The sequence below is a fragment of the Abrus precatorius genome, unplaced genomic scaffold (assembly GCF_003935025.1).
Source record: "Abrus precatorius isolate BTA unplaced genomic scaffold, Abrus_2018 Scaffold7, whole genome shotgun sequence".
NCBI classification, from domain to species: domain Eukaryota; kingdom Viridiplantae; phylum Streptophyta; class Magnoliopsida; order Fabales; family Fabaceae; genus Abrus; species Abrus precatorius.
In genome coordinates this window covers 1,159,126-1,183,008 of record NW_020874417.1, presented here as the reverse complement: position 1 = coordinate 1,183,008, position 23,883 = coordinate 1,159,126, and the positions used below count along the sequence as shown (strand labels likewise).

At 29.7% G+C, this 23,883-nt stretch overlaps 3 protein-coding genes and 1 non-coding gene across 4 annotated transcripts; 2 read left to right on the top strand and 2 right to left on the bottom strand.

Moving 5' to 3' along the window:
* Positions 1 to 1,340: 1,340 nt before the first annotated feature.
* LOC113873825 (glutathione S-transferase-like) lies at positions 1,341 to 3,249 on the top strand. Its single transcript, XM_027512158.1, has 4 exons — positions 1,341 to 1,538; positions 1,684 to 1,732; positions 1,841 to 2,281; positions 3,074 to 3,249. The coding sequence occupies exons 1-4, from the start codon at positions 1,389 to 1,391 to the stop codon at positions 3,247 to 3,249; spliced, it is 816 nt and encodes a 271-aa protein (XP_027367959.1). The 5' UTR covers positions 1,341 to 1,388.
* Positions 3,144 to 3,214, bottom strand: TRNAG-CCC. The gene has a single exon. It is a non-coding gene; the product is annotated as a tRNA-Gly (tRNA).
* A 1,160-nt stretch (positions 3,250 to 4,409) lies between the features above and the next one.
* Positions 4,410 to 4,784, top strand: LOC113872083. Its single transcript, XM_027509334.1, has one exon. The coding sequence runs from the start codon at positions 4,462 to 4,464 to the stop codon at positions 4,702 to 4,704; it is 243 nt and encodes an 80-aa protein (XP_027365135.1). The 5' UTR covers positions 4,410 to 4,461; the 3' UTR covers positions 4,705 to 4,784.
* A 9,638-nt stretch (positions 4,785 to 14,422) lies between these two features.
* Positions 14,423 to 18,431, bottom strand: LOC113873824 (putative indole-3-acetic acid-amido synthetase GH3.9). Its single transcript, XM_027512156.1, has 4 exons — positions 18,063 to 18,431; positions 17,852 to 17,953; positions 16,011 to 16,834; positions 14,423 to 15,006 (listed from the first exon to the last, which is right to left on the bottom strand). Exons 1-4 carry the CDS (start codon positions 18,359 to 18,361, stop codon positions 14,423 to 14,425), a joined length of 1,809 nt encoding a protein of 602 aa, XP_027367957.1. The 5' UTR covers positions 18,362 to 18,431.
* Positions 18,432 to 23,883: the final 5,452 nt, after the last annotated feature.

The window sequence follows — 23,883 nt, the reverse complement described above, 5'->3', positions numbered from 1 at the left end:
TATTTCATCAAAATTAAACATTAAAAAAGAATCATTTTAAAATTACAACAGTGAAGAATCATTTAGACTAAAAAAAGTTATCTTTAATCACAACCAGGATAATGATTCCATGCCAGTATAACTTAAAAAATGCTCAATAGTGCTCAATTTAAATAAATTTATATAAAAATTATTCAATTCTATTTCGTTTAAAATATTTTTTAAAAAATAATATAAACTTAAAGTTAAAACATATTCGTGACTATCCGTTTACATATAAATGTTAGCAAATAAGTACACATATACTTCGTAAAGTACTGATAAATTTAGATATTTCAAAAAAATATTAACAATTAATCAAAATTATTAACACATAATTATACAATTTAATAATTTTTTATAAAATATAAAATTCATCGATCAAACAATGAATCTTCTTATATTAATTTTTAATTATATATATTAAATTTTATATAATTGAAATATTTATAAAAAAAAAAATTCATACTAGTATAAGTTTAAAAACTCTTATACTTAATCTGAATCTTTCATTTAATTTTAGTAAATATTTTTATATATTTTATTTTATTTTTATATAAAATTTGATCTATTTAATAAAAACTTTCAAACTAACTAAATGAATTGACATAGTGATAAGAACTTTAATAAGAGGGCAACACAAATACCTATACAAGGGAAGAGAAATTTCAAGTCTCAAGTGTATTACATATTCCTTACTTCACAAGTATAAATATGTCTTAAGCTTTTTCTTTCCGAATTGTTTCCTTACATGAAACCCATCAATTCACTTGAATTATCATATCACACCAGAATAATATATATTAACGTAAAAATATATATTAACTAAATATTTAAATAAATAAATAGCCTAATATAATTAGTCGCAAAATAGGCACCAATAATGCAGAATGTTGAGGGGACCGATATTCCAATAATCGTCTTTATACGAAGGTTCATACGTCCCATTGGCTGGTTGCTTCATTTTCATTAAGAACACTTAAAATTGATTTTTAAATGTTAAAACCCCAAAAAAGAACAATAAGAAGAAAACAAAAAAAACAAGAGCGGTCAATAAATCAAAATATGGTACTTACTAAAAAAAAGGGTACTTGTCCCCGATTTACTTATTTTCAGGTTCCAAAGCTTTAATTAGTTATAATTAAGCATCCACATCGTGTGTTCTTCTTTCTTAGTCAAAATTTATACTAAAATTATGGATCAAATGAGAAAAATAGTGTTCCCATGTGCATTCCCACTATCAACACATTCTAGTAAAGTAACTGCATGCCAACGTTATATACTAATCACAAGCCTCACTTTAGGGACTCAGAACCATCCTTTCTATTGTCACTTCATACCATAATTTTCAGATCTGCTCAAACTCAATCATGGCAACAATTAAAGTTCATGGAACCCCCCTTTCACCAGCCGTCATGCGAGTTACTGCTACCCTCTATGAGAAGGAACTGGAATTCGAGTTTGTTCACATTGACATGAAAAATGGTGAACACAAAAAGGAACCCTTCATTTCTCTTAATGTAAGCATTACAACAAAACATTTCCATCATGATGCTCCTTACTTTATCAAGTTTAATTTTCCTTCTTGTCCCAACCATACTTTAATTTTCTTAGCTAACTTTCAATTTTTTATTTTTTATTTTTTATTTTTTAAATTTAACTCAGCCATTTGGTAAAGTTCCAGCTTTTGAAGATGGGGATCTGAAGCTGTTTGGTAAGTCATATTAGGATGGCCAACTCGCATGCATTATTCAATGGTAGTGAGATAACTATGGTTAAGTTTGTATTTTAAGGATAATTTAAATAACAATTTGAAATGCAGAATCGAGGGCAATCAGTCAATATATTGCTCACGAGTATGCTGATAAGGGGACCGAATTGATAAGCAATGATTCCAAGAAGATGGCAATAATAAGGTTGTGGTTGGAAGTAGAGAGCCAAAACTTCGATCAACCAGCTTCAAAACTTTCGTGGGAGCTTCGATTTAAGCCTATGTTTGGGATTCCTACGGATCCAGCAGCTGTGGAAGAGAATGAGGGGAAATTAGGTACTGTTCTTGATGTCTATGAGAAAAGATTGTCCGAGTCCAAATACTTGGGTGGTGACTGCTTCTCTTTGGCGGATCTGCATCACATTCCTCCCATTCATTCGTTGATGAACACTGAAAGCAAGAAGCTGTTTGAATCACGACCCCACGTGAGTGCATGGGTGGCTGATATTACAGCAAGACCAGCTTGGTCTAAGGTCATTGCCATGATAAATAGTAACTAGGGAGGAGTCATTTCATGCTGGTGTTCTAGTGTTGTTTTAAAAGTTCAAAGATGGTCATTTAAGATGTTTTTATTACAGGAAGTTCATGAAATTTTCTGTTGCTTCCTTTCCCGTGTTCTTTTTTATGTTGTATGCAATGGAAATTGCTGTTCTTGTTATTTACTTGTTTAGTTTATAAAGTAATGTATTGTGTTAGATTTCCAGAATCTTTGTGCTACAACGGGTTCAAGTCCCAGGAAGATCTACCTGTATAAGAATGTGTCATCAAGGCAGAGGAATTCTAAACTTTAAAGTGACAATATATGTAAGGTAATAAAGTGAAAAGATATGTAAAGAGAAAAAACAAGCATATATTCATATTTAATTAAAAAACATTAATTATATATAACTAAATTTTCAATCGAAGACAAATAAAGACGCTCACTTTTTCACATCTAAGGTAGAGATATGTATTGGTTTGGGCTAGATATGTTGTCATGACAAGTCAAATCTAATGAGATGCAATTATGAATTCCATCACAAATTGTTCAAATATTTCTAATATAAGAGGGCGAGGAGATAGTTCCCTTTAAAAAATGATGGGCCTTTAATGAATTAGCCATACTTCATTTTAATATAGAAAGAAAAATACACAGTCATGGTCTTGAATTAAGCAGTAATGGTTGTCTAATTCCTCATCTGATCAAAAGACAGAGCAAAAAGTGTATATACTCAGTAAAGTTGCAGGTCCAGCAAGTAGTGGATCTTAGGCAGCTGAACTGAACCTATTGAGGAAAATGAACAGGAAATGGTTACTTCGAGGGTGAAAATGATAACTCAATTAATTGGAGGGTTTTTGAGACAAAAAGAGAATTTGCGCATCCGGGGAATCGAACCCCGGTCAGTACCGTGGGAGGGTACTATGATACCACTACACCAGATGCGCTGGATATCACAGAATTAATAAGAGAAAGACTATAACCAATGCTCCAAGTAATGTCAATAGAGAAAAGAAAAGAAGACAGTAGAAATGCTGGGCCACGGGCCTCGTTTAATGGCCCAAAATTTAAGCAAAATCACTTTGAAATTAACCATAAATGCTTTTTTCTTTTAGATAAACCCAAAAAACAAATGTAAGGTTCATACGAGTTTGAATCTATACCCAAAAGCGTCTCACTCTATCTTTTTAACAAAGCATATATTCACTCAATTTACTTTTTGCTTTTCCCCCAATTTCTTTACGCGTATGAGCAATAAGCTCTTTCAAATTTCCATTTTTCTGTGAATCAGATATTTTGTTTTTTGACATTTGGCAGCTCATATAAAGAAATTATGTGCTTTAGTTTTGATTCCAAATATCAGAAGGAGACATCCTCAAGTGTGTTCATTCCATTGACAAATGACAAGTTGATTTTACCTCTTACTTTAGTCCATCTTAGTTGGCATCCTCAAAACACAGTTTTCATGATGTTTACCTAAGGAATCAAATCTCATCTGAAATATACGAATTTCAGTTAAGTGAATATTTTTCTTTCCAAATAATTAATCATGATACTTGTGAACACATTCTACTTCAATAATTTTATATGCATCCTTAATTGCTCTGCAATTTTTGTATGTGTCAACATTGCTATTGTCTAAGCATGAAGGAAAATACATGTACCCTTTAGATCGCCAAAGGGTTGAGAGGAGAAACTCAGGTTGTGAACGAAATTTCTACATCAAAATAGCATATTTAGCTTACAAGTACATGACGCTGAAAATATGAAAATACGCCAGCAATAACATTCATGTAACCACAAAGTATAAAAATTCAATGATAGCATCATATACTGTTATTTCTGCATCATTTTTGTTATTCTATCTTTTTCATCTTTATTAACTAAATAGTATAAAAATATTTAATATTTTTGTGTATAACTGATGTTATCCTTTGTCATAAAATAAAATAAAAAATCCAAGGAATCTTGAGGGCCCAGCAAGCACTTCGGAGTCTGCTATCTTAGTTGGCATCCTAAGCCCACACAAATGCTTTTCCCACTTTGCCTTTTTCTTTTTGGCGAATCCAAAAGGCTTTTAATTTCTATATAAAGCCCCACTACCTTACCCTATAGTTCTAATATCTTACCTTTTGCACATTATTATTATTATTATTATTATTGTAGTGCGATACATAACAACACAAAGGCTAGGATGAAACCTCATGTCTCCGGTGAAGGCTCTCTAGCCAATGAATTCAGGAGATCAATTGGAGATAAGCTCCATCAGGTTGATGAGGCAACCATGGCGGCGGCGTCGGCGGCGATTTCTGCCGACGGCTCTAAGCAAGGTAGGATTTTGAAGTATAATCAAGCTGAGAGACGACGGAGGTGGAGCCACCGGGTGGAAGACCCCATCAGAACCTTGATGTTTTTGGGGTCTTTGAATCACACGTGATTAACAATGAGGCATTTAGACCTGGTCTTGTGTCGAAACTTCTCAAAGTTGGAGTGAAAATTGAATACTGCCAAAACCCATTCTAATATGTCAATACATGTTGCAGTGATGTAAAAATGTTATGGACCTTAATAACTAGAAGTATAGACCAAAAAAATGAAAAAAAAAACCTGTGTGCATTTCAGGGATCTATCTAGCCAGGATTTTAATTATTTTATTTTGCTTGATATTATATGTATCATGTGTAAATATCTATATATATGTGTACGTGTGTGTATGTAGTCTTAATAAATTTATATAGTTGCCTCTACTATTTAAAATTTTTCATTCCACTACTGTTGCATATGGCTGGATCTATGCATGCATGCATGCATGTACTCATTTAGGATCTGATATAATTTAATTATAATCTATTATGATTATAACACCTGAGACTGAACTCTACTCCTGCAGCTCCAGTATATATGTCTGGTTCAGTGCAGGTTTGATATCTAAGTAGAACATTAAGAGAATAAACATAGACCATCAATATAATAAACAACTGATGAATTGGTTGTACAGAACGATTTACAGATTTTTTTTTTATGATTTTATGGATAAAAATATTTATAAGGGACGGAATAAAATAAGCCCACATCATGATCTTTTATTTAATTTTTGCAGAGGTTGAATTAACTAATATGTTAAGTTAATTTTAACATAAACAATAAGTTATTTTACTTTTTAAATTTATTATATTATATATTTTTTATAAATAATTATTGAAAAAATTATCTAAAGTTCTAACTCAAATATTAATAAAATGAAAGCATTATTGTTTATCTGAATTTTCTGTCACATCAGACTAGGTGCTTTTAAATGGATAAGATGAGAAAGAATTTTCGTTCTAGGGTTATATGATTAAATATTAGATTCAAATCAACACCGATTCTACACTGCTACTATTGGAGATTATAATAAATTAGTAAGTTTTTTATTGTACAAATATTATTAAATTAAAAAATATTTTACAATTATTAATAAATTTTAAAAGCTTTGATAAATACTTTATTTATAAATAATTAATATTTTACTATATTAAATAAAAATCATTAAAAATATTTTTTTTAAATTATAAAATAAATTAAATATAAAATTCATATTAAGATTGTACTAAAAAATAATTAATTACTATATTAAAAATTATGTGACATATACAATAAAGGAGAAAACTAACATATAAAAATACTTTTTTTAAAATAATTATTAAAAATATTTTTGATTAAAAATTAGGACTCACAAATTATATATAAAGATGGTTATATTTTCTTAGTTAATTAGTTAATCTATACTTCTGTATGAGGTTCACTTATATATTTGATTTAATTATCTTTCAATTTTCTTTATCAATAATATGGAGTTGATTTTGAAAACTTATTTTTTTATTAAAATTAATAATGCCATATAATTTTTTTACTGCACCAAATCGAAGATCAACAAAGGCAAAAAAAGATCTTGATGGATCTTTGGATTCTGCCAAGATTGCAAAGTTTCACCACTCAACGAGCTTAGTGAATCAAATCATGCAATAATATAGCAATCAAGCATTCTCAACATGGATGAGAGTGTGAGTTTGAGCTTCGAATCCACATTTTACTTTTGTACATTTTGGCAATTCCTGGTTGGATTTAGATGAATCTCTTGCTTATTTAATTCTTCTACTAAATTATCTCCACAAATACTATGGATTCTTTGAGGTGAATTGATGAACTTTGGATCTCATTGTGCTATGATTGATAAAATTGTTGATAGCAGTTGAGCTTAAAGATTATGGAGCTGAGCTTCCTCAGTAAAAAACTAAAAGGATTTGATGCCATTGGGCTCAAATGTTGTTGGGCTCAAATAGCTTAGACTAGTTTCTTGGTACATATATCCAGCAACTTTTTATAAGGATATTTTTAGACTAATTTTCGTGTTCTATTTTCTGCCTGCACATATGTGTGCAAATTCCCTCAATTTGGTGAAGTCCATTTTTTAATATTTTTGCAATTTCTTAATTGTATAAGTTTTCAGCCCACAAACAAAGAGGAAGTTCTGAGTGAAATCGGGACTTCTCGAAAAACAATTTTAATGTAACTTATGTTTCAGAATTGTTAAATTCTATTTAGACTTTAACATACGTGTTTTTTTATTTTATTTGTTGAGTATTATACTATTTTTGTAATTTAATATATTTTTATTTGTAATTGAACATTTTTAATTAATGATCTTTTAACAAAAAAAATAGCATTAAAATATTTAGAATACTCATTTTATAAAGACGAAGGAATAAAAAAACTGAAAATTAATTTTAACTTGACAAGTTAAGACCTGCTCTTTGCATGTTTCATGACGTAATGATGAACACAAAGTCGCACATTTTAAAAAAATAATTAATTGTGAGTTAATTAAATTTATATTCTTTTATTTTTTTTATTTTATATATTATAGTTATTTTATATTTTGGAAATTTTCACTGTTTTATCATATGTTCCTAATAATTTTAATCAATATAATTTTTATTTTTGGGTTTTATTATTTTCAAAATCTATAATAATAAATTCTAATCTATTATATCAATAAGGAAAAATTATACTATCACTTTTTTTTTAATATTTATTTATTTATTTATAATTTTTAGTTTAAAAAATTATTGATCAATACTGTATTTATGTATTTTTTTTAGTTCCGCTTAGGTAATAATTAGTCTCTATTGTTAACTTCTATCAATTATATAAATGTTAAGTAGGTTAATAGAGTTTTAACTTAACACTACAACATGTTAAACATGCAACAAACTTTTATCCTAAACCCTAATTATAGTAATAATGTTGTTTCAAAACCGTAGTGATATCCACAATTTTAGTTGCTAATGGAGATAAATAAATATTATGAAACAGTGAGGATTAGTTTTACAACTTGCTAGATTCGATCAAACTAAATTTTCCTACTCTTTTACTATGCTTCCTTTTTTTCTTTTCTTCTAATGTGTTTGATTGAACTAGCTAGGTAGATGTTCTTATCCCCCCCCCCCTCCCCCCCCCTCTCCTTTTTTTTTTTTTTCTGTTGTCCTTCTTCGTATTTAACTCAAAAGAAGCGTTCGTTCTTAATGTCATCAACTCTCTAATTTTAGAGATATTTTAGATTGCATTTGATACTATAGGAATCTCCTATACTAATTAGAGTTGGTAAGCTTTAAAGTTTCATATTCTTAGGTAGCAAGAAAGCCTTGTGCTAAAGCTAAAATTGGGGCAATTTAATTATCTGGCTTTCTCACATATTATGAGTAATATATTTATTAATTATAATCTGGTTGTAAGGCACTTATCATCGTGACATAAACATACACACGATATATGTGTCTTAGAAACTACATGCTTGGAATGTGTGTTGCCATTTAAAGATGTTGTAATACTATGATTATTATCCAAAAAGTCCAACACATGTTAGATGGCAAACAAATAATGAGTATGTATATTATTTACTTAAGCCACTAATTCGAATACGATCACTTCGAAATATTACATGTTTGGAATCATAAAACTGTAGGAGTCATGCCAAGCCTTTAGTGCTTTAATTGTCAGTATTCACAACTTTGTAAAGAATGAGAAGACAAAAAGTTGTCCACAAAGCTTATGTTAACACAAAACTTAGATAAAGAATTTATAGTCTTTTTTATCCAATATATATTTATATATAACACTTATAATAGATACTGTTGGTTATCAACACAAAATGTTAATTTTAATTAAAAAAATAGCATCAGAAGTAATTGTAATACCACATATAAAGCATGTCATATATGTTTTATTTTTAAAATGTAAACCAATGGATCAAAAGTATAAAGGATAACAGTGGACGAGATTTTCCTGAAATCATAATACTAGTGAAGGATGCTGTAAAGATGATAATTAAGCAGTTGGCATTTTCAAGATAGCCAAACGAATTATAGTGGATCACATGTAATTCATATATAGATTCAAGTATTGCAACATGGTTTGTCGCGATGAACAAAAACATAAGCATACCACATGATCAGATTCCTTAACATCAAATTGTAATGCAACGACTGGCAGCAAATTAAATATGCTTATTTCACTTTACATATGATTTTTTCTTATGGAAGACCCCACCTAACAATTGTCTTAAATTGCAGTCAACAGTTGCAATTATGTCCACAACATCAAGGTTTTTATGATTTTCATATCTTCATCGTATAGTAGTTGTAATTGGGATCACATTATTCGCTTTTATTTGTAATTATATTAAAGATCGTGTAGTATATATAAGATATTCTTTTAAAATAATAAGTACCAATTAATTTAGCATTTAACATCATTAAAAAGTAAACCAATCCTTAATTTTGACAGCTAGATTCATTTTAGTTCTCAAATTTGGTACTAGTAATATAATAAAACTAAATTGACGCTAGTGCATAAAGTCGTAAACAAAGAGGATTGAAAGTTGTTAAAGTCAATAATCAAATTGACAGACCCTTAATGTTAAAAAATTTAATATGACCTACGGTTACTAATTTGAAAGATTAAATTTTAATATATTTTTATAATTTAAGGAATACTTTGATAGATTATTAAACTATTTATGAAATTATCAAAAGTACTTTACATCCTTCTTTTAATTATTCTTCCTATCGCTTTCTTGCCCCCATGAACTTTGGCTTTAATCATTTTCAAGAAGAACTTAAAAAAGTTTTTCCCCGCTGGAAAGTTGGCTAAAACGATGATATTATCAAGGTTCCGACGAAATAAGACTTGATCTTAATTGAAAATTTATATATATATATATATATATATATATATATATATATATATATATGTGGACTTTAGTCTGAAGAAATAAGGAGATGTTCCGGTTGAAACCATAATAAACTTGATCAAGTACCCAACAAATTAGTATCCTTTATAGCCAGCGCATATCATATCAAATCATTTGGGTGTTAGATGCAATGCTCCTACTCCTAGTTCACCATTCGCTATATCATATAAGAATGCCTTACCAAACTCAACTTGTTGTGTTCTTCTTTGCCCTTATTTTCTGTTATTTTGGCAACTCAAATAGTACGGAAAGTGGTGTCACACATTGCATAGCACTTTAAGTGGTCGGGGGAAGACCAAGAGTGAAGAGTGTGTGTGAGTGGGAAGATTTTAAGAGCACAACTAATATCCAACAATGCCACAAAAGCTGAGTGAAAGTTATGGCCCATTCTCGTAAATTCTATAACGTTTGGTGGTGGTGTTCTGAGCGTGCTCTTCTCCCCCCCTCCCCCCAAAAAAAAAAAGTTATCTTACAGTATATGAAATGCCTCATTAGTGTACTGTCTCTAGTGGTACTTCTGGTACTTGTGATTGTGTCTCGTATTGGATCCATGGTCTAAGAAACAATTAGCATGAATCATTAGACTTGTAATTTCAACAAAAGGTTGAATTAATTAAAAGATATTGCTAGCTGGTGTCCTTAAAGTATTGGTTAAAGAATCAATCATTAAAAGTCGTTTTTTTTGAAAAAAAATATGTTTGATTACATTGAAAATTTCATAAAAGAGTTCATGTTAACATTTGCCTTAATTGAAAGATATACAAGAAGCTTGACCCAAAAAAATAGATCATCTTTTAGTTTGCTCTCTAGCTAATCTCTTAATAAATTCACTTTTCAAGAATCAAGATTCTCTAAAACAATTTTTTTAAAAATTTATCAACCTTATATAGTTCATAGTATTAAGTATAAGCATCTAATAATAATACTTTTTTATTAAAAAAATATTTATTACATTAAAGATATAAAAGTGTAATATTTTTTCAAAAAATATTATTTTTGAATACTTAAACTGGGTTTTTTTTTTCTATAATAACGATGAATAAATGCTAAAGAGATAAAACCTAATTAACATTAAGCTCTTTCTCCTTCCGCATGTCATTCAGTTTGGGTTACTGTGATCTCTATTCCGTAAGCAACGCTCTTTTTGGAGCTTTCCCAATCCATCGTTTCTTTTGAAAATTTGCCATGCGCATGCTAGGCACGATTATTACAATATGATAAAGTGTATGACTGCACACATTTCAAAAGAGTGGGACACTTATGAAAGCTTGTGGATTTGCCAAAATTCAATGTCTCTATGGTTTTAACATTAATACCAATAAAGTATTGATGATAAAGTGATGTACATTAGCCACTACAGATTGGACTGCCTTCAAGAATGTGATAAGTAATATGTCGATCTAAAATCCACAGCAATCATTGATCATATGAAACGTTGGTGAAAGTTTGAATTTAAACCTAAAATTCTGCTGTGGCAGTGAGTGGTTTTATAAGCTTCTGTGGTTTTCTACATCAATAATGGTTGAAATTAAGACTCGTCTCTACTGTATCTAATCCTTGCGCCTTTTTCTTCTGTCCTTTTGCTGTTCTATAATAGGATCAGCTATATCACGAAAAATGTTGTTACAAAGTACTAATCTATTAAAGTATATTGATGCGTGAATACTGTATATATGGGTTTGATATGCATTAATTAAATTAATGTAAGTATCTCTCCTAATTTCGTTGTTACATACATATCGCATGCATGGCTTGTGTTACATACAAGTAGTTCTGTTTTTCTTCTTTACATTAGATGACTGATGTTCAAGTCTGAGAACTTTGTAAGTTTTTGGATGAAAGGAGAATAATCAGTGTGTGGTGTGTTAATTGGTGGCATATGTGTTTCCACAATACTAATTAATTAAAAGGAAATAATAATATTATATTAGTTGATTCTTTTCGTTTTAAAAAAATCAATTTAGGGGTTAATTCCTATTTGCTTTAAAGAAAGAGAAAAAAGAGAGAGATTTTAACGAAAGAGAAGGGTATTTTTAATCTCTCCTTATTTAATTTATAAAAGAAAAGTAATTTACTATCAAGCATTTAATATATATCATTTTTGTAAATAGCTTTGATATGTATTTGGTAGCTTCCTTTATTGAACTTCTAAAATAAACGTTGATATTGGAAAATTTATCATGCTTAGAAATGAGGAAGAGATGAGAATAAAAATGTCAGCATGGACTGACTTAATTCATGAGTTAGTCTCAATATAGAGAGTAAAAAAATGCTAGTTCAACTTAATTCAGTAATATGATTCACATGTTAATTCATCAAATTTAAAATAATAATAATATTAATAATTAAAATTTTATAAAAATATTTAAAAATATATCATATTTTTTTATATTTAGTAACTAATACCGCTAGTTACTAACTAATCTTCAAATTTTCAGACATTTTATATCATAAAAAAATATTTACTTTTTTAGAAAGAAAAAAATCAAGAGTTAATCTGTTTTAAACAGTGGGTAAAGTGAGTCAGATAAAAAAATCTATATAGCTTATGAATATATTTTTTATAATCTGACTCATTAAAAACTTTTAATAGGTTAGATTGACACAAAAATTCACTTTAATATCTGTAGAATGAGAAGTTGAAGAACTAGAAGATGCTTTGAGATGACAACCATGACAACTATATTATTGATAAGAAGGAAGTAAAGTATTGTGGAGATGGTTTGTTTGAGTGGATTTAATGCACCTAAGCTTCTTTAATACATACACATAATTTTCAATATCTAATTTGCATTAGATAGAAACTTTAAATCGAAAAAAACAAAATTAATACAAATAAAGTTTATATAAGCTTTTAATCGCTCATATATAATTTAAGTATTTGAATTTTGGTTATAGTCCATCTTAGATCATGAATATCTTAATGTTAACTATAGTAACTAATCTTTCATTAAAAATTAATGAAATTATTAGCTGTCTTAATATATTTATAGAGTGATGAAATCATTAATGCGCAGATACATCAAAGTTAACGACATGTGTCTATGTTATGCATATAGTACCCAATTCTCATGCTTTTAACTGAGGACAAGTGGAGATAACTTGCAAGTACATAGGAAATAATATTCTTGCGTACATCAAAAGTACATAACGTCGAGAGTATGAGATGGCTGTAAATACGTCAGCATACCCCCAACGTTTTGTGACACAAGCAGCTTGCTATCTTCAACCCCCAGTAAATATTTTTATTTTTTATTTTTTTATAAAAAATAAAAGACTAAATTATTAAAATTAAATAAAGTAATTAAGTCAGTTATATTTTTTATAAATATAAATTTTATTTTAAAAATTTATGATATTAAATGGTGTAGTTAATAATTTGTATATTTAATAATATTAATAAAAGTAGGATATAAAAAATTTAATAATTAATGAATCCTAAATCTATAATTTGTTTCTTATAATAAAGACTAAGAAAATATTTTATTTAATTTCTTATAAAAAAAGACTGAAAGTAATATATTATATGATTTTTATATGATAATCTTTTTTATCTCTCACTTTTATATCAATTATTTTACTTTACACCCTTTTCTTATTTTTATAAAAACTTTTCTACAATTTTTTGTGTATGTCCCTAATACAATTAGTACTATCATCTGAAAAGGTTACCTTTGTCCATAATGACAATATAAGTGCTTAATCAGATTCAAGAGCTCAACGTATTCTTAAACCATATTAATGCTTACAGCCATATATATTATTTTTATGATAAATTCTCACAACATTTTTATAATTCATTTTAAATTTAAATGTTCTTTTAATTTTTACAAATATGACTACATTGAATTTTAATTGAAAATATATTATTTTTATTTTATAAATTTTACAAATATTTTTTAACTCTTTATAATGTGCTTATATCTAACTATGTCATGTTAGTAACTATTTTAAAGTAATAAATGATGTAACATATTTAAATATTTGTCACATTATCGGTAAATAATAATATAAACTATTTTTAAAAATTTTAAAATTTATAATATTAAAATCAACAAAAAAATCTCTTAAGACTAAAACTAATTTTGTAATTTATAGAAATTAAAATATTTTTCACATTTTTTTTATCTCTCCGTAACATCACTGATCTTTTTTCACATCTCTCTTTCATCTCACTCGTCATTGTAAAAGAAAAGTTATATAATGTTATAATAATTTTTCTAATGCTTTTGCATGGCCGAGACTACATGAATCAGATTGTCGGCAGGGCTCCTTTGTTCCTATTACAGCATTTTGCTCTCTGATGCATAACTGTCACGTTGAACTCTTATCTTTAGGTTCCTGAGATGTTCCATTCAACCAAAGGGATATAAAAGGAGAAGAAGACCCCTTTTACTTTTATTCGTCGACTAAATTATCCAAACCCTCCTTTCTTTTCCCCCTCTAACTCCATAATCCTAGAGTTCATCATTTTAGCTTTTACACTTGATTTGATCATATAACTTCTCATATTCAAGAATATCAGGCTAAAAAGAGTTTCTGCTTTTGCTTACAGAAAAGATGATGATGAGTACAAATTATTCGATCAAAGCCAAACTCAATCTTTTGCCACCAACTTAAGGATGAGGCAATTATATAAATATATATAATTACAAGTAGAAAAATAATACACTCTTCTTACTACACTCTTTATTATTAATTAGTCAAAATTTATTAAAAATTATAAATAAAGTTGAATAAAACTAGGCAATTTTACAAGTTTTAATAAATTTTAATTAATAATAAAGAGTGCATTAAAGAATATATTATGAAAGTTTATGATGATAATAACAGAACCAGATTTAAAAGTGAAGAAGGAAGAGTCTCAACACATCTTAGGGCCCCATTTGGGATCTCTAGGACTGAAGAAGGAGGCAGTAACTTTAGACTTGAGTAACTTGAGTGCTTTCTTAGACTTAATGCACCTTGGTGTTTTGTACTGATTGATGGAAGCTCCTTGGCTAATAAACAAGTCCATCAAAGCATCAAATGTTCCTGGCTCCACCACACGTATCTCAAGTGGCCCTACCGATTTGTCATTGCTACGGCATCGTCTATATACGTAGTCCAATTGCTCTTCCACTGCAATGCAACATTCTTCAAGTACATTTCCATCAAGTGGGGTCTCTGACTCTCCCTTTGTGCCGCATTGCAGAATTTCCCAGTACAATACGTAGTGTCCTGGTAGTGAAGAAGTATCGGGGTAACTCGTGTACTCCACTAAGAGAGCATCATATGGTTCTAACAATTTTTTTGCCATAGTCACGCTCCTGTGCAAATCCTCTTCGTTCGTCTTTTCAGTGTCGATGCTGATCACAACGTTTCTCCTGCAGATGAATCGAAATTGTGGGGCGTTGTTGTAAAATTCAACCACTTGAAGCACATCGCCAATGCGGTATCTATACAGCCCTGAACATTGGGATGATAGTATTGTGAAGAAAAAATAAAAACAAACTGCATTAGTATGTGGATATAATGATAATATCAAATGGGTTGTGTTGTTTCAACTTCTGAAGTACATAACCCTTTATGTACTTCTAGAAAATGGTCTGATACTCACGACAAGGATACTTTATCGTTTTGACGTGTAAATAATATATGTTATCGAATTCACTTCGATACATAGGAGGAGTGTTAGAAAATTCTTAATTAAAATTTTAATTAATAACAAAAAATTAAAAATAGTGTGTTATTAATATTTCATATTTATATTATTAAATACTTTTACATAGAGAGAGAGAGAGAGAGAGAGAGAGAGAGAATTGAATTAAGTGAAAAACAAATTACAATTTCAATTCAGAAATGAAAATAGTAAATATTGGTAATTATATTTTACATAAACAATTAAAATAACAAGTCTGATTTTTATAGTAATTTTTAATTTTCATTATTTATTTATAAAATTAAAAATATGTTTATCCTTTTCAGTCTCTCAAATAATAATAATTATCATCTCACTTATACATAACCACATCTGTATGTGTAGAAATATATTACGAGAGAATAACTGAAACAGTCAAATATTTTATAATATAACTGTACATAAATATTTTAAATTAATTCAAATAAATTCAAATTAAATTATTCATGTATAATTTTATCATAAATCAATTATTCTCATTTCGGAAAATCTTAATTAGGATACCCTTTAAATGTATAACACTTGGTCGGTCGTTTTAATTCCAATTAGTTCACCAGCACAGTCAGTACATGTTTTATAATATATCGTATTCGTACACCATTTGAAAAAGTTAGGCTTCTCAAGTAACTGTTTGTGTTAGTTAAACTTCTTTAACGATTTAGCAATAGTTGATGATATCATAAAGAAAAATGAATTTTTTAATATATGGTGTCCACAATTACATTGACGGTTATTTTTTAGAAAAAAAGGTTTCGAAATTCAGAAAACTCACCAGCAAAGGTAGTGATGACCAGCTCATAAAAGCAACCAAGCTTGACATGCACCAAATCCACGAGCTTATCATTGGGAACTTGTTCCTCTTCATCAAAGTCCATCAACAGAGTCCCATTATGTCCAAGAGGAAGGAACTCAAAGTAACCCATGTTAGGCAAGAGGGTAAAAGCCACATCCGAAGGATCACACAAAGGTTTCAAGTTAATACCAAAGTAACACTCCGAGGAAGCATACATAGTACAAACCAGAGGCAATTTCCCATCACTATAATGCTTAAGAGCAGGAACATACTGAGCCATAGACCCAGTCACCACAGCTTCTATATACTTAGCCTTAGGCCAAAGCTGACACAAAATTCCCTTCCAAGATTTTTGGCTACAAATTTTGGTGATTTCATCAGCAAGACGTGGGTCAGGTAATGAAAGCACTGTGGACATGCATGAGCGGCATCCAGGGTCAGTTATGAAGGAACTTAGTTGACCATTGCGTATGTCATCACATAGGTGCCTCCAATTACGTTCAAGGAATGAAATGGCTCGAAGAAGTGCTGAGGCAAAGACAGCACCGAGCCTTAGGACTTGGCGGCGATGAACCAAACCTGCTAGTAGCTGGCAATGCATGCTTTGGTTGCTGTCATTGCATAGAATGCTTTGGTCTGGGCTTGTGAAATCGTTCCACGGGTCACGTGTGCGGCACTTGAAGTGCTTGCTTTTGTAGTAGCTTGTTAACACTGTCCTTGCAGGTAAGCCACAAGGTGTTGACATTTCTGCTTTTACAAAGTAGAGGAACATTGCCTTCCCCTCGTCGAGATCAGAAACGTACCTATATATAATCAATGTTCATGTTGGAGATCAAGTGTATATTGGGAAAAGGGGTTACATTGATAAAATAAATACTTAGCATGCTTCAGCTTTTATATGATAATTGCTCATCTAAGTAATGGTGTCTATTACCTTATGCTATCTAATGTGAGAAATTGTATTTCTACAACTACAACGAAAAATAGATAAAAAGAAAATAAATTAAGAAAAGTGTGAAATAAGATTTTTGTGTAACGCAAAGAGATTTAAAAAATTATATTATAAAAGTGCCAACTTTTCATATCTTATTTGTATTAATTACTTTTTCTTCCACATTTCATTTTTCTTCTTTTATCATATTATTAATCACACTTTCTTTTTCTATATTGTTCTCTTTCTTCCTCAATCCATCTCATATCCCTACAATAGATGTGATTATTATAAAAATTATCAAACAAAAGTATTGTACAAATAAGTTAACTTATCTAATGTTATACAAGGTACAAGCTAGTACCGATATAACTATAGTAAATTAGATATGCTTTGGTGTTTCTGATTTTGGCATGGTAGATGGTAACTTGGTAAGGTTAATGCGGTTGAATATATGCATAAATGCATTACATGTCAAGATGCACTATGATCCTTTTTGTCCTATCGCACAAATATAAGGAGCAAAGAATCATCCTTTTTTTTTTTATAAAATATAAACGTAATCGATGCATGGTAATGGGCCCTCCACCCGCCTACTCTTAATAATAATTGTCACGTCATATCTTTTTCATCCTATCCTTCTCATTTGGCCATATACTTAGAATGGAGAATCATTAACTCAAGCGGGATAACATTAAACACAAAAAATCAAGTTGCTAAGTAGGAAAATTACGCAGGTCTAAGCTTCAACCATGTTGGAGTTTTAAAAAACCGATGACCATTGAAATATTAATTCAAATGCAATCAAAGGGTATGACTAACAGGTGTATACATGCAAAATCAAGGCCAAGAAATAAAAAGATGTGAGGATGTTACTATTCTTATTAACTGATTTATGATTGGCATGATAAGATTGTACACAAAGGTACGGCGTTCAAGATCTTCAGCAATTGATGGCATCATTTTAGGCTCTCCACATGATGTCCCTGAACTGCACATACCATAAAGTATGATTATGATTGTTGACATATAAAACACAACCAGAAAAGAAACTTGTAAAGAAATAGATGAGCAAAAATACAAGCAATAGCAGAAGTTACCTGCATAACATTTCTGTTATTGGGTGACCAGTGATGAGAGACGAGTCTTCCCCATTTACTATTCTCTGAATATATGGGAAGATTCCTTCATAGGTGATGACTGGAACACACCTCTTAAACTCTGCTATGTCTGTTATATTTATGTCTCCCTTCATATACTTATTCAAATACTCAGTTTCCCTATTCTGAGTTAAGATCTGTTTCAAAAGGCTTTCTTGAACTTCAGAAGCTTTCATTGTCAGCCTCTCTATCTCTTTCAGTGCTTCCTTACCTTTGTACTCCAATTTCTTTCCGTCCATGGCTACAGAAATGAACAGAACTACAAAAGAGTCAGTTGTAGCAGAACTCACAAGAGTACTGAGTATAACACTTATTGTTCACTTGGTTTGAAATGCATTTAGTGTGTTTATATATAGATAAGTATATGTATATTGTTGCCTAAAGTTGGTTTGGTGCTTGTAATGTTATTTTTCAATAAAAACATAATGTGTGTATTATTTTTTAGTCGCTTTATCCTTCATTTTGATGGTCCCAAATTTTAGGTATAAAAAATTATACACGTATTATTTTTTTATTAGAGAGTACCATACCATATGTACCTTAAAAACTTTATTCAAGTTTTGTCCTATTAGTGATATGGCCAGATACAACTCCTCTCAAAAAATCTTCTCTTTTCGTTTTCTCTTTTTTCATTTTATCTTTTCCCCTCTTGTCACTACGTCAGTGCAACCAGATTGGAAACAATTAACGCTGATGCCATTTATGATGTGGTCCCCCATAAAACATTTACTTGATTTCAGAATTGGGGTTCTACAAAAATAAATTTTTTGAGTACATTCACTGAAAACAATTTAACTTCATGAAAAATGATGCATTAATAGACAAAAATAACTTAACAAAACTTAACTGTGCCAATTAGCAATGAAAATTAGGCAAAGTGCTCATGATGTGAAAATTTTATGGTTTAATTATTATGATACCCCCAGTAATCACTCGTTTCCATTGCTATTTGAATTTTGAAAATTTCTAGGACATGGTGCTGTTGTCCCCAAGGATGTTCCATATTAGTCAAATTAGATTAAACAACTGATCTGGTTCAACATAATAATTTGATTGCCACAGTACATATCATTCCTAACACCCACAATTATGTCAGGGACTTGTAATTTTGCATCATTTGAATGAAGGACAAATACAGTGCAAAGTATAAGATAAAGCACAACATATATAGTAGTATTCTTATTTCTGAATAATCTAATGGACAAGGATGTGAGGTTCGATTTTATAGCGCTGATACTGGATTGGTGGTTAAACAAGGAAGTTATTATGTCTATTCTTCAGATTCGGCAGCAGGGTAACATCAGATATCACCGAAGATGGTGGGATATATGTAAACAAGTATCTGGTTCTAGTTCATGACTGGACATGTATATATTCTTCTATGCACTTTTAAAATACGATATATTCGTATACCCTCACTCTTTCAAACTGAATGAAGGTGGTCTAATAGAAAGTGAAGCCATTAAGTCATTTCTTTTCTATAACTAAGCCTCTATTTAACTTGATGCTTGTCCTAAAAATATCAATGAAGAAAATAAGTTTCAAGCATCAAAAGATCATTCATAGCGTCCATTAATTTTTATTTTTTTGTTAAAGTTATTCTTGATATCTTACAAAGAATAGAATGAACTGTTGGATATGTTAGGACTGGATTAAACATCACAATGAAATGTAGAGCCAAACCTAGCTATATCCTTATCCACAAGGAGAACAACTAGTGTCACTGTCCAAGTATGTGATCAAGGAAAAGTACCTTAAGGCTCATTGCACACGTCATATCGGTGCCTTTACTCATTTGTGTTTTATGAATGTATAGGTGTTGTGCTTGTTATCCACATGAAAATTCTAGCTAGACAATAATGGTAAGGTCGTAAATTTTCTTTCCTATTTCTAGGAAATGTTGATGGTGCAAGGGAAAGTTATGGTTTTAACAGTCTGTTTTGCATGACTAGGTGAGCACATAGCTTAACATCACTCGAGATTTGTGTGTCCTCATAGAAATATTCTATTTGACACTGTTTGAATACAAAATGAAAACAATCCGTAACCTGATGAGTGGGTTAGCATTCTTGTCCACAACTAGCTTAGTGGATGTAACCTTTAAGACAGTGTGATGGAAAGGAAACATGTGCCAAATGAGGAGTATGGCCATCTTTAAAGAGAAAAGTAGGCATGTGACGTATACCATTACTTATGTGATACCTATATATATGCTTACTCTTTGCTCTATCATGGATTGTCTGATATTGTTGGTAAAACATGCATTGCTCTTTAACATGTATCAACTCAACTTTCTTGGCATATGTGGCCTTAGTGGAGTTCATTATTTGTGTGAAGTCCTGTGAAAATACGTCTCTAGCCTTCACCAATAAATGCGGCGAATGAAGACTGTCACATTCATACAACTTTGTATATATGGAGCCTTCTACTGTGTGCGCCACGATGGAGCTACAAATTTATAGGGAGGGGACCAAACCTACCATATATATTCAAAGTATTAAATCTTAATTATATAATTAGTTATAAATGATTATAAGTAAACTTAGTTAATTAAAAGGATCGGAGGCAAAGTCTTTATAGAGCATTTACTTTGTGGGTAGTCCAACTCGTTTAGTGTTAGTATATATATATATATATATATACCCAATCGGCCAATCCTAGGTATTATGATAAAATATAAAATTTTTCGATTGATCATCTACCACACTCAATACAATGTTGCATGAATTCAAGTACAATATCAGTATTTAAAATGGATAGTTGGACCCAAGTACGAAACATATACGATAATTTTAAAAACTAAAAATATGAATATATGCTAATATAAATGAATAATATAAAAAATATATATTTGGAAATAGAGAAATAAACATAAAAATTGAAAAGGAAAAAAAGAAAAAAATTATTAAACTTACCTAAAAATAACTGTCATATTTTAGAAAAAAAATTGAGCTAGTATTTAAGGATATCTAATTACATACTAAGTCGCACCTAATTTTATTAAAATTATATCGGTAGGCATTACATACTAAACACGCGTACGTTTGTTGTCGAACGAAAACCGCATGGTCCAGATTATTGACTTCAAACTAAAAATGTTATTTTGTGTTATAGATGTGTATTTTAATGTGTATATTAAAGTAATAAATAAATAAAATTATATATAATATCATGATAATATTATTTTTTAGTGATTAAAATAAAGATAGTACTTGAGTATCCGATATGTTACCGGCATTAAATACGTATCCAGCACGCCAATAGGAGACATTTTAAAGTAATCTTGCCTAATTAACTCAACCAGTAAACTATACGGAACTATAATTGTCTACACTTCAATGCATGAAGGTTATTGTATTTGTAATAGAATAATCTCAATCTCTTGCTTCTCTTAGATCAGTACTTAGATTGATTTCAAGACTATCCATTGATGGTAATATATAATTTCACTAAATTGTCGTTAAAATTAGTTATTTTCTTTTAACATGTATTTCTTAATCTAAATTTTTAATGCAACCAAACAAAACAATCCTAAAATGTTTCTATCTGTTAAAAAATTAAAATAAAACATTAAGTACATATGAAAGCTTGATAATTCGTTTGATTTCCTTTAATTGTAAGGTCTTAAATAATAAATTCATTTAATCGATTCAAATTATTTGAAGTTTTAAGCGATTTTTTTGAAAATATTAAATATGCACCCCAAAGAAAACATTATTTCTTCCCTTTGGTGATGACCCAACAGATAAACAAACATAGATATACACTGGTTTGAGAGGTCGAATGATTTGGCAATTGGATAATTTGCTTGAGATGTGAGAATCTTTCGAACAAAAAGCTTAGAAAGAATAGTAGTTCCATCAACTGTGTGTAAATTGGAGGCCTAGTTTTTATAGCAGTTTCGATCGTGTATGGAAAGAATATTATAGAAACAAATTTTAAAGTAATTTAAACTCTTTATAAAATATGAACCATGTTATTTATTTTGTTTTATGTTTTCTTTTCCTTTTTTTTTTCCCTTATATATATATCATAACCCTTGTAAATGCTTGCCGTAAGAATAACCTTCCTCATAAAATATCTGTCTGAGTACTGTGTTCGTATCCGCTTTATATTGCTCTTTGCCTCTTTCTTTTCTTTTTCTGTTTTCTTTTTCACCTCTTGAATATTGTCTTCTATGCCACTCACAAGTCACAAAAGAATAAATGTGTTTTGGTACCACTTGTAGTTTTAGCCATTGCTTTTTTTCTTCGGCCTTGAATAACAACGTCTTTTATGTCACTCACAAAAGCATATATAAATGTGTTCTCCGACCACTGATAGTTTTGAGTCATTTAAACGCATAATGTCATCAAATTGCAATCTAGAATCAAGATGCTTCTCCATTAAATCATATATTCTATTTGAATTGAAAAAATAAATTAAATCACATATTTTCCACAAAGAAAAGAAAAACACGATAGCAATTTCATTCTATTTAATTAAAACTTTTTAGTGCCACTTTTTATTTGTTTGCTTTGGTTTCTGTAAAAGCCTTTCCTAGTTTTTAAAACTATTCCTTTCATTAATTTTAAATTTTACTTTAAACCTTTTTTGGTTACAGCTTGAAACTTTTTTAAATTAAATATGATATACACTCAAAAAAGTAAATTATTTTTTTAGAGTCTTTTTGCAAGTTATTTGCAATACTTTATTCCTGTGTTCTAGTGTTTTACAATACACAGCGCTTCTTCTTCTTTTTTCAGTAATTCATAATCTGATTTAATTTATTTTAGTGTCATGTGCGAGTAACTATATTAAATAAAAAAATCAGTAATGTCCTTTCTTGTTTATCTTACTATGTAACAAGTAATAAATATGGATTACAAAATTTAAGATCTCTAACAAACTGAAAAATGAGTGTTTGATATTAAAATTACTGATTTAAAGAGATAGATTAAATCATGATTAACTCAGTTATATTACATAAGATTAATTATTAATGAATTAATTTTTTAAAATCAAAACTAATACAATCTTATTTAAAATTAAGAATGCCTTGAGAAGGGTTACAGCTTTAATTTCAATTACAAAAAGGATAAACAAAATTTATTGTGATACTTTAATAAGCAACTTTGTATTCTAAAAAAATTGAAAGATAAATTTCAAATAATTTTTTTAGTAATTTCGACAATTTATTTTTATTAATTTAAAAAGGTTCCATCCAAACCTTTCCGTTATTTAAAAATTAAATTTAGACTGACCCTTATGAAAATTTCCATTCTAGACACAGCTTTAAGTAAAGCAACTTCTGATTTCATCTAGCTATGTATTTGTGCAATTAAAATACCCTAAGTCTCTTAAGCAAATGATAATTGGTTGGTATGTGAAAATATATATTTTGTTTCAGCATGAAAGATTAGTCTTTGGTGAGAATGGCGTAGAAAGCAAAAAGAAAAATATTGTATTAGGGAGCACTCTACACTAAAGAATCATCAATGTTGTTATGATTGAGATTTGTTTGTGATATAGCGTAAAATAACTAATCGCTAGTTCGACGTTATATATACAACCAGTGATTATTTCAACACCGTTGCTCGACAACAGCTTGATCTAGCGTTATGCAAACAATTGCAATGATTAGCTTGGCACTGCTTAACAACAGCACCAAGTTGGGGGAGGGAGGCAACTGATTTGATGTCATTCTATCAGAAATCTCATCTCAAATCATACGCCACAGTAACCATACTCACCTCGGGTAAGATCACTCTAACTTAGACCA